This window comes from Aptenodytes patagonicus, chromosome 2 (genome assembly GCF_965638725.1).
Source record: "Aptenodytes patagonicus chromosome 2, bAptPat1.pri.cur, whole genome shotgun sequence".
Taxonomy (NCBI): domain Eukaryota; kingdom Metazoa; phylum Chordata; class Aves; order Sphenisciformes; family Spheniscidae; genus Aptenodytes; species Aptenodytes patagonicus.
The window spans coordinates 122,312,426-122,327,958 of record NC_134950.1 but is presented as its reverse complement, the minus strand read 5'-3'; the positions used below and the strand labels follow the sequence as shown (position 1 = coordinate 122,327,958).

Here is a 15,533-nt window from a genome sequence, read left to right as displayed (position 1 = left end):
GAATAAAAACTCTCCTCTCAGTCTTTGCTACCTCTTTCACGGAGGTTGTCTTTGGCTTGGCTGCTTCAGGTTGTCCCTCCGGGGAACTGGAACCTAGGAGCAATTGAAGAGGTTGCTTGGGTACTCACCTGTTTCAGAGCCCAAGGGAAGTGTGTGCACATCTTCACAAAGTAAATTAAACCACAGGGAGGCATCCCCCTGCTTTACACCACCTGCCCCACCTCTCCCCCCCCCCCTTTTTTTTAAACCAGTAATTGATACTTTTTGTATGAAATATGATGTTATCTGGCAGATAAGTTGTTTTTACTGTGCCAGCTGATTTTAGTCCCCATGTAGCTCAAAAATCATTTCAAGCTGCTTATTCTAGCAAAACGAGGCTTTTCTTGTTGCCCACTGCACCTGGGGCTGGCAGGGAATAGGGTACCCGTGCCTGCCTGAGGAGAAGCAGCTCTTCCTCTAGCCCCATGCTGAGAGGCTGGGGCCTGCCTGACCAACCTTTCATTTAGGATCAGGGCTATAGCAACTCATTTGTTTTTCAGGCGCAGCATGTGTCCTTGGGGATTACCCCCTCCCACCGTGTAGAGTGAGTGCAAAGCTGTTCTGACGGAGAGGTTTTCTATTATTTATTCATACGTGCTCATAAGAACGTGTTTGAGTTTTCTTTAAGCATTTGGGTGTTGAAGTTTATTGTTTATATTAAGGTCAAAATATTTTTTTGTTATAAGAAGAAAAATAAAATTAGTAGAGCCCTCGATCTTTTCTCTTTCAGTGCTGCCAGAATTGTTCTGGAATGGCTGTTTCCTTTCTGGGTCTATTGTTTGTTTTGGGGTTTTGTGTTTTTTCATATTTGATTTCTGTGCTTGTTTGTGCAATGTGGTATCAGGAGACTGCCTTTTGTCTCCTATCATATGAGAAAGCGGCAGAGAAAAAGACTTCCTTTATTATGTGAGTTGAAGCAGTTACTGACTAAGCAAGAGAATGATGTTCAGACAAAGTAATAGTCTTTTAATTATTTGACTTCTAGCCACAATGTGCATGCTGGCAAGAATTTGAATTTTTATTTTATTAGTCTGGTTTTGTGAAGTGCTTTAACATCTAATTTTACCTTGAATGTATATTGTGGTACTGTCTTCCTGACTGACTGCCACAGCTGTTTTATGTTACTATGTGGCTTACCTTGATGTCAAGAATCTTTTCTAATGCTGTATTTAATTTTCTTTTTTGCAAGTTCCTGCTACCAGCTAATGTTAGTAAATAAACCTTAGTCTGTTGCTAGCAACTCTGAAAAATCTCCTTATTCATTACTGCTTTTCATCTCTTTCTGGGTTTTGTTTGGTTTTTTTATCGTGGACATTTTCACAGACCAAATAGGTTAAAACTAAACTAAATGACAGATTTTTTCCATCTGCCTGAATGTATTGTTCAAACCATATTTTGGCAGAACCACTGATATGAATATTATGCTAATGTGTCTTACTTGGCATTAATTTTTTACAATGGTGATTTGGTATTGTATGGTTCATTTTGAACAAACATAGTCAAGTGAGCAAACCACAAATATAAATGTGGTGACCAGTAAATTTATTTCGGTTCAAATTTCACCTCTGATTCTTTCCTTTAATTTCTGTGTTCCCCAAATCCCTGTGAAATCTTGTATTCCTGGAATGAAAAGTGCTATAAATAAAGACCTGTATTCTTTCAGTGTTTGCAAGAGGTGTATTCGGAAAATGGACCATCACTGCCCATGGGTCAATAACTGTGTAGGAGAGAATAACCAGAAGTACTTTGTACTGTTTACAGTAAGTATTTTGCAAGTTGTGTTTGAGGTTGTCCGGTGGGCAGCACTGAAATGCTGTGTGTGAAGCAGCTCCGAAGGCTGGCTTTCTTTTTTTTCTTGTTTCAGAACAACTTTACAGGGAACTATTGCAGACTTTGTTTTGCTAGTTAGGGAACACAGACAACACAGCAATGGGGGGAAGGGCATCACGGGAACTATTTGCCAGGGTTTTGTGAGGTTGTTCAGCCGCTATTTTGTAATGCGAGTGGTTTATTGTGGCGTTGAGCTCTTTGAGGCGTGGGCCATCCTTTTACACTGTACTGTGGCTGGTAGGGTCCCAGGCCATATGTAGGGTTCCTAAATGTTGTAGTTGTATGAGTACCTGTGTGGGATCATATAATAAGAGCTGTTGCCCCATCTTAAGCGAGGAGTGGGAAGTCTGCATCCCTTTGGCAAGAATTACCCGCCTTTTACTTGCAAGTGGTTTATTTTCATACTTGAAAACCAAGGAAGTGTTTGACTTTTTGTACTATATCTGTGGCATCGTGAGTAAGAAAACAGGAGTGCAACCTTGAATACTACATATTTATGGAAGGGTTGAAAGCTGTTTCATCAAAGTGAACTGCAAATATCCCGTGGGAGTAGCGTGAACATTACAAGGCTGAGTTTCAGTGATGCTCTGTTTTATTAATAAATCTTTTGAGACATCCGTAGGTTCAAGGAAGAATGTTCTCATATTACCAAGAAAAAAGAGGGAGATTTTCAGTTAAAAGGAAAGGCTTACTGTTCTGTGGTGTGGTTTGTTAGGTTGTGGATTGCAGAACAAACCGAATCCCATTTCTTTCCCTTGAGCAAGGGTTTTTTTCACCACGAGGAGTGAGCTAGGTGGTTTAATCCTATCAAAAGGATTTCTGTTTCTGTTAAAACTGACATCATCTTTCAAGCAGGCTGTATTAAACACTTAATGTAGTTGAGAGAAACAAAATAAGGGTTGCTGGTTTTGTTCTTGGTTATTCTTTTTGAGACCTGAGGAGGTGAAAGAACGGCAGCGTGTTCAACTTGCAATATACTCTCCTATCACTTTTTACTGCTTCCACAGGGGTTTCTTTTAACAAAATCTCTCTCACTTCTAATATCTGCTGACCTTTGTCAGAGTCTGTAGGTTCAGGAGAGTCATCTTTTTAGCCCTGTCTTGGTAAATTGTAGTGTATGTGTAGCATTGCATATAGTTTAAAGCTTTTTGTTAGAAAGCTAAGACCTACTTTAAACCAAAAAGGATTAAGTACAAAGTATTAAAGCTTGAGAGAAACTTTCCATGCCAGTGTCTGCCTCAGGGGAAAAATACTTACTAAAAAAAAATATCATTTTTCTGAAACTCATGCTGGAAAACAGATAAAGTGCTTTTTGCGGTTAAAACAAATTAGCTGTTGTTTCTCTGGGAAACTATAGTGTTCTCAAGGGCAAGGATGTAAGCTTTGACAGCATGATACCTCGATGTCAGGGGGTTGCTGTTCTCTGAAAGTTGCACTGTACTCAGCGGAGAACAGGAGAGTAAGCTGTGTGGAAGGTTGCGCTGGGGTGCAGGAGGCTGGGTTTTGTGTCCAGCTGGCTTTGAATTGAACAGTCTCCCTCCTGGGCACTCAGAGCTGTTAGTAAGGCCAGAATGAGTCTGTGTAGTCTTGGCATTTGCCAGCTTCGGGGTGCTTGTTTAGCAGGGATGGGAGGGCTTGGTGGTTTTTGGGGTGGTTTGTGGTTTGGTTTTTTTTTTTTGAAGTCTTAAAACTTTGCTTTATTTAAAGTGTTTGGAAGGTGTAGCATTTTGGTCTTTAAACTTACCTGATACCTATATTACATCCTTTATTTTTCAGATGTATATAGCACTGATTTCACTGCATGCTCTAATCATGGTGGGATTTCACTTCTTGTATTGTTTTGAAGAAGACTGGACAAGTGAGTACTAACAAAATATCTCATTAAAATACCAGATTAACCTATGAATAAGACCTTATAATGTAGTTTGCTTGTAAGGCAACCCCTTTTATCCTGGTTTCAGAAGAATGCTATCTGGGCTCTGCTGCGCTATCTCTATTTTTTTTTTTTTTTTTTTCATGATCAATCCTGGAACTTCATAATTCTTTCTGACCTGCTGGGATCTCTGTCCTGAAAAGTCCTGTTTCAACTTAAGCCTGATACTGCCTAGGGAGAAGCTGAGATGTAAAGACATCTAGATATATGTGTACAATAACCTACTGTTGACATGAGCGCAGCACTAATTTCCTGAATGCCAACACAAGATAAGAAGAATGTGTATGCTTTTTTTAAAAGGGTAATGTGAATCATTCTTGCAAGACTGCCAGGAAAACATGCTAACTCAGATCCAAAAATCCACCCTCACAAGAACAAACAATTCCTTTCCACAAAAAAAACCCAACAAACAAACCAACCAACCAACCAACAAAAAAACCCCAGCCCTCACTCTGGAGCAGCCAGTGAGTAAATTTTCACAAAGCCAGTTGAGATGTGTTTTTAAAAACACAGATGGACATAGGAAATCCTCTAGGTAATGCTGAGTCAAACAGCCAAAGAACGCATGTGCAGATATATGTGCTGCTTGTGGATTTTTTTGGAAGAGCATTAGCTTCGTTTTTCTTGGAATTTCAGTTGTGTCATTCAATATAATGACCGGTTTTAGTTTATCCTACTGCAGAAGATGGGTACATTTACACATATGAACTGAATTTGACAAGGTTGTTCTGCAGTTCAAAACTTTGTAAAACAGCTGCCAGCTGTCACTGAGAATGTCTGGATTTGACTATAGTGGCCAGGGCCATAGGGGAAGGATACATCAAAAGAGAGAGTTTCCTTTGCCTGCTTTCTCAGAGCCTGTATCTGTGAGGGAAGCACTTTCCCACCTGTCCCAGGTTTAGGTGGCAGAACAGAGCAGTTATGAGAGATGGATGTGTTGTTCCAGCTGCCTTGGATTTGTGCTGATTGTGTTAGGACCTGATTATGGTGTATCTGTTAAAGCTTAATATCTCATGAGGAAAAACAGGTTTTTTTGGGGATACTCATTCTTGGATTTCAGAAAAGTCTGGAGATATTCTGACACTTACAACACTCAGCACGATGATTTTTGCCCTATAACATTTTTCCTTCCTCTTCCTTTCTTCTGCTCCTCTTTTATAGTTACCTTCTCAGATTTTTTTCAGCTCTTGCCTGAGTTGGCACTGTAGAGTATGAGGAAAAATAAGAATTTGGCTTAATCTGACCACCTTTAGGTTATGACTTAGAGCAGTTATGAAAGGAATCATAATCTGGTTTTATGTTGGTGCTACAGAAATAATTATCCTTGTGTCCTGACCACCAGCTTGAGATTTCTAATGGGACTTTATCACTGTGGAAAATTCGTTAAGGTTAAGGTTTAAGAGAGAAGCTACAGGTGAAATGGAGTAGAGTGGAGTCCTATCCAATGTGCTGGGGAAACACCTAAGTGGAAAAGAAAGTTGCATTCTTGAAGTGTTGCAGGGGTTTTGGGGGGTTTGCTTTTTTTTTAAACTTGCAGGAGTGATCATTTCATTGTTGAATATCCTCAAGAATGTCAGAGCTTCCCTGTGCACCTTTTTGAGAATGGTGATCATATAATTTATTTTGTCAGTTTGAGTCTGGAAAACTTGTGGCTTTTGCAGCTGCTGCATAACCTGATCTCTCCCCTTCCAACTCTGTTGTTTTGTCTTCACAGAATGCAGTTCCTTCTCTCCGCCAACTACAGTGATTCTTCTCATCCTCTTGTGTTTTGAGGCTCTCCTATTTCTCATCTTCACCTCGGTTATGTTTGGGACCCAAGTACACTCCATCTGCACTGATGAAACGGTGGGTGTCTCATGCACTCTATCCTTTACCCTCTCTCTCTCTCACTGTTTGTATAAACAGTGAAGGGTACAGGGTTTTACTTCATTGCATGGGGAGTTCACGTCTGTGTACCCTTTGAGGAAAGACCCAATGTAATAAACTGAGCTAGCACAGTGCTGGGTTGTGCTCTCTGAAGGTTACCGTTGAGAAGTAGTGTACACCTATGTATTGGCTGGGATGCTGTGTTGACAGTATCTCTGATAAGGTAGGCATTGGTAACTGGGACTACTCTGTAGAGAGTATTTGTCCCTGTGGATTTGAGAACCTTTTTCCTTTAATGAAGTGCTTTTACATTGGTGGTGTCTGAAATTCAGCTGTGTTCCCCATGGTGTCACTATTTACAGCTTTATGTGCTGGAAAGCCAAGATGAGTAGGTGGGGGAGGGATATAGATAGATATGTACACACACACACACTTCTTTTAGTCTAGAAGATTTCCAGTTTTAGCTGCTTGTTAAACAGTTCAAAAACTCTTGCCAGAGGGAAAAAGAAAAGGTAGTGGAGTAGGCTCATGGAAACCTGCTGGGTACAGTCTGCTGCAAAGCCACCATGTCGTCCCCAATTCAAAGATGGCAGAGTAGTGTTGCAGTCCATCATATATCCCTGCATTTGCCCACTCTGTAAAGATGGAGCTGGTCACTCTTGGGGATGTTCCCACGCTTGTGAAATACTGCCGGCCTTCACCAAGCATGCTCAGATATCTGAATTAACTGGAGTGGTTGAAGATAAGTGATAGTCTTAAGAGTGACAACTCTTCTTTCCTCCCCTGCCTCCTTCAGTTTTCCTTCCCCTTCACTTGTTTGCCCATGGCCAGTTGAAGCTAGAATAGGTATTTTTGCTGCCCTTGGAGAGCTATGACTGGCATTATAGACTGTAAGAGCTCATCGCTCCCAAATCTTTTTTGCAGTACTTTTTTTAATGCTTGGCTTCTGCAAGAGGCTGATGTTCACACTGTGGCTCTTCTGTGTTCAGGGGAAGACTTCAGCTGTTCTTTCTGCTGGGGAGAGCCCCAGGAAGAAGTACAGTGTCATAAAGAACAACAAGATCCTGCTGAGCTTGAGTTTATCAATGCATGTAAACTAGCAATGCTGCTTGTGAAATCATCATCTGAATTTCTCAGTGTTTGAAACCTGTCAAGAATTTTTAGAAGCTGCTTCCTACAGCTGGGCACCCAAATAAGTCCCCTGATTTTCCCTTCCCCTCAAATTCTGGGAACTCATAGATGTTAAAGGAACAATGCCACAATCTAAAATAAAAAATGAAATATGGTCTCCCCCTGTTGGGTTGTGGGTTTTCATTTTTGTTTTCTTTTTTAATATGTACCAGTAAGGATTTTGCTCTGTGGAACGTCTCATTGTTGATGCTAGTATTGAGCTAGCTGTGTCTGGCAAGCAATCTGTTTTGAGCAGAGGAATGTTTCCAGGTGAAATTCTTCCTGGTGTGGTCTCTTGCAGCGTTTTACTTCACATTTCAGAGACAGGGCTGTGTCTTGCCCTTTCTCACCTTCCTCTTCCGATCGCTGGGAGACCTCATTCCCCATCTTGTGTATGCTGTCCCACCGGGATGGTTCTCTTCTGCCTGAAGGGACCCAGAACCCTAGTATTCTGCTGTCGTCTCTAGAGGTGACATTTACCAGGGATCAGCACAACTCTTGCAGTTGACCCTTGTTGTGTTCTGCAGAGCTCCCAGAATCGGTAATTTGAGACACACAGATGTATTACAGTACATTAATCCGTAGCACGGGAGAGACATGTAGGTCAGGAGAAGCTTACCTTGCAAAAGGTCCGAAGTTAAAGAACAAAGTGATCTGCCTGCTGTTGCTACCCGTGGAAGAGTAGTGCTCTCCAGTGACTGCGCTTGTTCATTTTGCTTCTGTGGCAGCCAGGCATAGCTTTCCTGGAAGACCAAATTCACTTTGTGGGTTTTAGACACAATACAGATACTTTTTTTTTTTTTTTTTTTTTTTAAAATGATTGACTAGTGAATGTTTCAGCTGATTGCTTGATGGCTTATTTTTGTTCTCCCTCTAACCTTTACTAAACAATGCAATGATTTCTCTCAAATCAGTATCTTATTTAACCCTTTCTCCCTGCTGTCAGCCCACGCATGTTTTAGCAGTGATTCTAATAAAACATGAAGAGGCACCAGGTAGACTTAGCTACACTGAGCCATGGGCACTTCCTGAACTTGCTTGGTGAATCTGGGAGCATTATAGAGATTATCTTTGGGTTTGTGTTTTTGGGTTTTTTTGTCTGCAAGCTTATAATGGTTTCCTCTAAAACTTTTCCATCTGGTTAGCGCATAATGCTTTCAGCCATTAAAGCACATACTTTTTGTTTGGTTTTAGGTGGTGGGTTTTTTTTAATTGACATCAGAGGCAATTGGAGGGCAGGTCTTAAAAGGTTTATGAAATATCTAGGCCTGAACAAAATGAAAGTAATTTTATTACTATTATACTTACTATTACTATTATATAATACTATTATATAAAAGTATTTCAAGGAATACTTTCTATCCTTAATATTTATTTAGTATAAAACAATGAGAAGAAAAGGAAAGGCATTTTTATTTTTTTACTCCATCCTTTGGATAAGGGGTAACTGAGAGTAGACCTTTCCCCGATCCAGAACTACAAAATCTGAGTGTTTGACTGAAAATGTGATATTTCTGTTTTCAGGGAATAGAACAGTTGAAAAAGGAAGAGAGAAGATGGGCTAAAAAAACAAAATGGATGAACATGAAAGCAGTATTTGGCCATCCGTTCTCTATAGCATGGCTTAGCCCATTCGCAACACCAGACCAAGGAAAAGCAGACCCGTACCAGTATGTGGTCTGAGGAATTCTTGACCAGCATTGCCACTAAAATAGAAACATATTACAGCACTACTGTTACAAATTTTCCATGAATGTTTAAAACAAAAAGCAAAACAAACTTTTTTATGTCTATTAAATGGCTGATAATTGCAGAGAAAAAAAAGCCCTGTATTCCACAATTTTAGGTAATTCTATATCTCTGGCTGAAACTGCTGCTGCTTTTTTCTTTTCTTTCTTTTTTTTTAATCTTGTTAATTTTACTGGCCTTTGTTTCTCTCTGCTTTCTGTATGGCATAACTAATGTGAAGGGGATCCTCTTTCTCTGTTGTGACCCACCTCTTCTGAGTAGATTCTCATGCTGTCTCCTGACTGTGATGAGCTCTGTGGAAGACATATGAGTGCCAACAGCCCTACACAGACACCTTTGGACTTCCTGGAGGAGCACATTGCTCTTTCATAAGTGAACTTGAACGGGGAAGCAGACACTTCACTTACCAAAAGGTGCAAGACAAGAACGCGACACAGCAAGAGAGCCAGTTGACCTGGTGATTGCATACAGTTCAAGTACTTAAAACAAATGTTGCCAACACCAATTCCCACCCCACCCTCCTTTTTCCTTCCAGCCCCAGAGCCGATTCCATCTTTCTGGCATTATTTTGTCTGTTCCCTCCCTTGTGCGCAGGAAATTGTTGCCCTCTTAGGGTAACTGTGACAGATTTAGAAGACTCTTTGGATTATTAAATGCCTTACGCTTGCAGGAAAGAAAGAAATCTAATTTTCAAGTGTTTAGAATAGCAGAATCATCTTGTTTGTGTGTTTGTCTTGGTAAATGAGTTGTTAGAGCAATGCCTGCTAAACAGTGTTAACGTGAAAAACTGACATGAATGCCCAGACTACTGTAAAGACTAATATTGACAGGATGTGTAGGTGTACCGGGGTGATTGATTCTATATTCTTAGCATTGCCCTGTTTTAGAGCTTTGTAAATCTTTTCTCATATTTATGCATACATGTGTATGTGTGTAAACACACACACGTATATGTGTAAGTGTTTTAAAGTGGGAAATATTGATGGTAAGGAGCATGCATACTGTTATGAACTGTGTGGTGATGAAAGTGGGAGGGACAGAAGGCATTCCAAAAACGGGTAGAGCTAAACCATTCATAACTACAACTGACATCTTGTGTTCAGGCAGGAATTTTATTATATTTTTGGATCATGACTCCCATGGGCTCATCAAATGAATTGCAAACAAAGGAAGAATACAAATCAGCTGTGTTCCATGACTTCAAGGAATCTTTTCTTTCCTTGGTTTGAAATAAAATGGTATTTTTTTGGAAAATGACCTGTTTAGACTGCTTCAAAGCCATGGGGGAAGGGAGGGAGATCAGGGAAGAAGAAACTTAATGGATGTCTCATTTTGGAAGTAATGTGAATGCTGCATCTTTTCAATCTGTCAATGCTTCCATATGGAAAACAAATGCAATAAAACTTTTCCAAAAACTTGTTTGCTCTTCTTATTTTCTTTCTTCACTTCAAACGTTGGGAAAAATCTGTAATGGTTTTCTGAACTTTCACTTCTGTAAGCAAGCAGGCAGAAGCATGTAAAGGTTAGGGAACTAAATGTTCAACTTTAAGTTTAAAAATGAGTTAATCAGTAATATATTGATCTGTTAATCGGTGGTTTTATTTCACCACTTGGAAGTGGCTGTCAGTAACTGCTCTGCTGTGTAAACAGGCTGTTTCTGCAGTCCTACTTGCTCAGGGTTAGATCATCAGGAGTATGTTGTGATCTCTGCTGCAGGACTGCGCGGAGGGAGCCACAGGCTGCACTTGTGCCTTGGTGGGAAGATTCTGTGAAGGAAACGTGTATGCAAAGGCCGCGTTTCCTTCATGAAGAAAAGTTCAGGAAAAGTTTAGGGTTTGTTTTTATGGTGCTGATACTGCTGATAGTGGAAAGCTATGGTAAATAAATATGTAGCTCTGATTTTAGTATGCAATGGTGTTTTCCGGAGAATGCTCCTAGCTTAATAGTTAAGGGCTGGATCTTTGGCCAGGATCGGTTCAGCTGGCGAGGCACGTGCAGGTGGTAGCTTGAACTGGTAGAGAATCCGGCCTTAAAACTGTCTTGATGCAAAATCAAATGTATTGGGGGCGGGGGGGGGGGGGAGTCTTTAGTCACCTAGGCAATTAACAAATGAATGCATCTCTCTGTACAGTTCATTGCTTTAAAAATTGTTTTGATTATAAATTCCACTGGTGCACATTCCAGTTTTGGTTTATTTTAGTTGCCCTTATGCATTTTGGAGGAAGATTGGTTACGTTGTTCTGGCATTTTGACCATTGTGAAAAAGGTGTAATTACTCCGTTTTTCTTGTTTCAAACAAATGCAAATTGTTAAACAGCGTTATATAGTATTTTTCAGTCAAACTGTTTCCATTTTAAATGCGGCATCATCACAGCTTGCAGAAATGTCCTGTATTGGTACCTGTCATGTGTGTGTCTCAGTAACCGGGGGTCCTCGGCTTTACTTGCACTGTACGACTTGGTGGTGCAATTTGATGCAATTTGAATGATACTAAATGTGGGTCAATATTAATATGAGAAAGGCAGACTTAACTGATTTGCTCATGGAAAGTATTTTCTCAGACAGGACTACCTGATTTCAGGTGCTAGCTCTGTTTTAGCGCGGCCAAGTGAAATTGAAGGAGAAACTCAAGCAAAGGCAGGGTACTTTTTTGAAAAGCTAAGCGGTGCTCCAAGCAGAAATGAGTGCAAGGAACTGCCGTAGGGAAAGTCTGCCTTGATCATGATTTTTGCTGGCAACGCTCCCTGTGTCTTCCCCTTGATGGACAAATTGTTACAATGCTTGCCTCTTCTGTTCGCTCTTTCCTTTTGGGTTTTAAAAGTGTATTAAAAGAAATCAATGCATTTCTTCTAACACGCGAGAACTGTCCTGCAGATTCCTTCTGGGTCAGGCCACGCAGCCCAGCATCCTTCTCTGGCACTGCGCAGGAGCAGATACTGAGGGCGATAGTGGGAGAAACGGGGTTTATCCTACAGCATCGCAGTGGTAACGGGTCAACCTCGTCTTACTGTCCCCGCATTTGCAACAGTGTACCTCTTACTGAAATGGGAGCGTCCAGTATTTTATATTTCTCTATGTATGTCTTCTCTTTTCAGAATTTGTTCAGAAATCTGTAATTTAGAATAGTGAAAGATGATGCTTTCTGAGCACTTTTTTTTTTTTTAAGTGAAATAACTGCATGATGGGAAAGAGAGGTGTTGGTTTAATTTGAAATAGGAAATTCTCACTTTCTAAAACAATGGTGAGAGATTTGGGGTAAATATATTTAAAAAAAAAAGTTTCATTAAACAGTAATGAAATGTCTTCAACAGTTCTGCATTCCTTGCATACCCTTACTTCCATCCCCCTTAAATTTTTTTTAAGGCAAAACCTCATGCCCTACTGACCGTGGGGCAGGCAGCCAAAATTAGACCAGGATACAAGTTTTAGAACTTCTGCTCATTTCCAATACGTGCCCTGAAGGGATTAGCGAATACAGGCTGGGAGAGAGAAAGTATGCCCCTGCCTGCTCCAATTAACTGCTCCCTAATCTGGCATTAGTACAACCTCAGCCTGACCTTGCTTATCGCCTTGGTTAGCAGATACCGTTCAGAGCAGGTGAACCATGGTTTTTTGGGGAGGGAAGAGAGGGATTGCTGCCCAGAAGGGTTCAAGATCCTTATTCCCGATTTAGATGGCAGCATGGATCGAACCGGATTACGCACACCCCCATGATTGAGGGCAGGGTTAAAGCTTGTGCTGCCGGGGAAGGGTTTCAATGCTTGGTGTTTTGTTTCTCCTCCTGCCCCATGCTACTTGTTTTCCTTCTCTCTAGATATTCACGCAATAAATGCTGCAGCCGTGGTGACGGTTTGTTACTAGCGCATTAGAAACCTCTGCAGTTTGCTAAGGAGCAGCTGACGACCAAAGGTCTTCCTCTGCCTTACGCTGCAAAAGCGTCTGCCTCTCGGCTGCACGGCTGCAGCGCGCTGGAACCGGAGTATCCCGGAGGAAAAGCGCATGGCAGTGCTAAAACGCTTTGCCAAGGCTCTGCTCTGCCGTGCACAAGCGCTGCCCCTCTCCCGGCTTGCCCGGCAGGGAGGTAAGGACTGGCACTGGCCGCGGCAGCACCGAGTGCCTCGTCGCAAGGGGCTGGAGGCTGCAAGGGTTTTTTTTCCCTGGAACAGTTGAAGCCGCGCATTTGCAAGCTTGGGAGCAGCGCAAAGGGACACGTGCCTGTGCTTAGCGTTGGAAGGTGCACGTTTGTGCTTCAGGGCTTGATTTTTTCCCAAAATTGCAACCCTGAAGACTTAAGCTTTGGTATTGTGTCATTTCTTTCTGCACATTCACTGCTGGATTTCTTCTAAGTCAGCACGAGAAACGGGGCATGAATGAAGCTCACAAAAGCTTTGCAAGTAATTCTTTGGTTTATAGTGTGTTTTCTCCCAGGCCTGCTTGTGCTGACTCAATGTTATTGCAAAACCAAGCTGCTGCTGTATTAAAATGTCTTGTTATTTATAAGGCTTGCTGCGAGTACAGCTGTGGTGCCACTGAGTTGTTGCGTGTATTCATTTCCCCCCCTGCAAAGCTCTGAAATGTTTTGTGGGCCGTTAGGGAAAGTGACATGACAAGTGTATTTTTCATCCAGCCCTTCTAAAACTGCTCTTTTAAATGGTTTTAACTGAATTTGCTCATTTTTCCTTTCCTTGAGTGTCTCAAAACTTGGATCCAGTATCCTTGCTTCTCGAAGAACAGTTTCTGTGTGGTCGCTTATATATCATTGTGAGCATATCATACACCACTGTAGATCTGACTCCTCTCTTACATGATGCAGAAGATGGGCACAAAAAAAATTATGCCCTATTTCACATAGCGGTAGCCTTTAAAAAAAAAAAAAATCAAACAAAAAACCCCCCAAAAACCTAAACAACAAAACTTAGTTCCTTCTTTCTACATGGAGAAGACTACCAGGAAAAAATGTCGCTGCCCAAGTTTGATGGATCTGTTATTTAAATACAATCAAAATGTTTGCTTTACTGAAAGTGATGTTTCTTGGAGGGAGAATGAATCAGAATATTGACTGACCAAGGCTCCAGTCTGGCTTTGAGACCTCCTCTTCCACCTATACAGATTTCCTGACCTCCCAGCGGGTATCCGGCTTGCATTGTGATTTGTCTTTGACAGTTTGTTAAATGGAAATTGTGTTCTTAAATATTTGCTCTTAATTGGCACGGAGTAAGCTTGTTCTTATGTCCAGCTTCTAGTGACAAGCCTAGATGTGGGTGTGGTAAACTCCTGATCACTGGAAGAAGCTGCAGTATTTTGCCTGTATCTGAACTATTGTAAAAGTGCCCAGATAAGGTGAAATTTTAAGTTGTAATTGTATTTTGTTGCTCCTTGAAGGGATTCAAAAAGCATCAGGATAAGAGATCCATGTTTCCGAAAGGAATGGCTTTTTAGAAGCCATCTCTTTGCCATAAAAATCAACAGCAACTCGTACCAAAATAAGTTGCTGAGATTCAGATTGTCCATGAATTTGGTCTTGGTTTAGGGTTTTGTTGTTAAATTCAGGGATGAAAGTTTCAGTAACGCAGGACGTCCGTCTTCATTGTTAACTAAAACTTGAATAACATCCTGGTTGTAGACAGGCAGTTTTGCACGTGCTACAGCGGTTGGTGCACAAATACCTGCTGTAAATGTGAGACGACCCAAAACTCTTCTCTTCTTGCAGGGTATTGAACGTCTTAAAAATCAGAAGCCAACCTGGGAGAAGATCAGCGGCTGGGAAGGAATGAAGCTGGCGTTCGGTGGTGCTTTCTCCTTGGGTTGGTTCAATCCCTTTTCGAACCTGAACTGCAAGAGCCCAGTGCCGGCTGAAGCGGCGGCAGCAGCTCCTGCGTCTGCAATAATGACCCAAGAAGAAATCGAGCAGTTTCTCTCTCAAGATGTTGCCGTCCAAGTGTTACATGAATAAGCAAAGCATCCTCCAAGATGTCAAGAGCAGCTTTCAGGTTGTTTTTTTTTTTTAATAACTACTTGTGCTGGAGATTTAAGGGGTTGTTTTTTAACATACTTTTGGTGCATTAAAAAAATTCAGGAGTATTTATCTGGAAGCCAGGTACAACACTAGCAGAAGCAATGCAAATCTCCAGAGAAAGCTTTTTAAGTGATGAGATTCATAAGCTCCTTTTCAGACCTGCAACAACTGCTTTATTGAGCTTTTCTTACTTGGCCTTTAAGGAAAGTTTATAATTGTCAGATAGATTGGTCCCAGCACGCAGAAATGTGCAGTCCTAAGGAGTCTGGTTAATCTTTTGTTCTTACGGCCTTTTGGAGGGCTAAATGATAAGCCCTGCGCAATGGCCAGACCAGCCCAGCTCTAAAAGTTTTCTTGAAAAACGCATCCTTTTTTAGATCATCCCATGGATGCTGCCTCTGGATTATGAAAGCTGCTGGTGCTCAGGTCTTAGCAGAGGTGGGATACCGGCCTACGGACGCAGCAGATGGGCGAGCTCCAAAACATCTCCAGGGGTAAATTTTAACCCTCTGTGCTCGTGGGGCTGCCCAAGACTGGTGGTGCTTGGCTGAGCAGCCTTGGAGCCAGCGACCTGGCGGTGGGGCCGGGCCGGCGGGAGCATTCGCCTGCGGCCAGCGCAGCTGAGAGCAGGCAAATACTGGCCGGGTTGCCGAGCTGCTGGCGGGGGGAAGCTTTCGCCCAGGGGCTGTGGTTTGTTAGCACATAGGACGTGTGGAGCGGGAGCTGCCTGGCCAAACTCTGCAGCCCAGAAAGCAGGCAGCTGGTCTAGGCCAGGCACCGGGGCTGTTTCTGCGGTCAAAGAAGAGAGGGAGGTGTGAGCACCCTGCTGATGGAGGTACTGGCTCTCTCCTTTTGACTTGTCTAATTTAGATGCCTCTCTTCTTCTTTTTTTTTTTTTCCCCCTTCCCCCCCCCCCCCCCCCCGATAGCC

General features: G+C 41.9%; 1 protein-coding gene across 6 annotated transcripts in view; it reads left to right on the top strand.

The window, feature by feature from the left end:
* ZDHHC3 (zDHHC palmitoyltransferase 3) overlaps positions 1-15,489 on the top strand; it is a 32,102-nt gene extending 16,613 nt beyond the window's left edge. For 3 of the 6 annotated variants that reach the window (XM_076331019.1, XM_076331021.1, XM_076331020.1), the window contains exons 4-7: positions 1,703-1,799; positions 3,646-3,727; positions 5,517-5,647; positions 14,298-15,489. In XM_076331019.1, the coding sequence (XP_076187134.1) occupies positions 1,703-1,799; positions 3,646-3,727; positions 5,517-5,647; positions 14,298-14,540 (553 nt within the window). In that variant the 3' untranslated portion in view covers positions 14,541-15,489. Of the gene's footprint in view, positions 1-1,702; positions 1,800-3,645; positions 3,728-5,516; positions 5,648-6,657; positions 7,185-8,362; positions 9,889-14,297 lie in introns of those variants that run through there. The other 3 variants (XM_076331022.1, XM_076331023.1, XM_076331024.1) reach the window with 3 other exon arrangements.
* Positions 15,490-15,533: the final 44 nt, after the last annotated feature.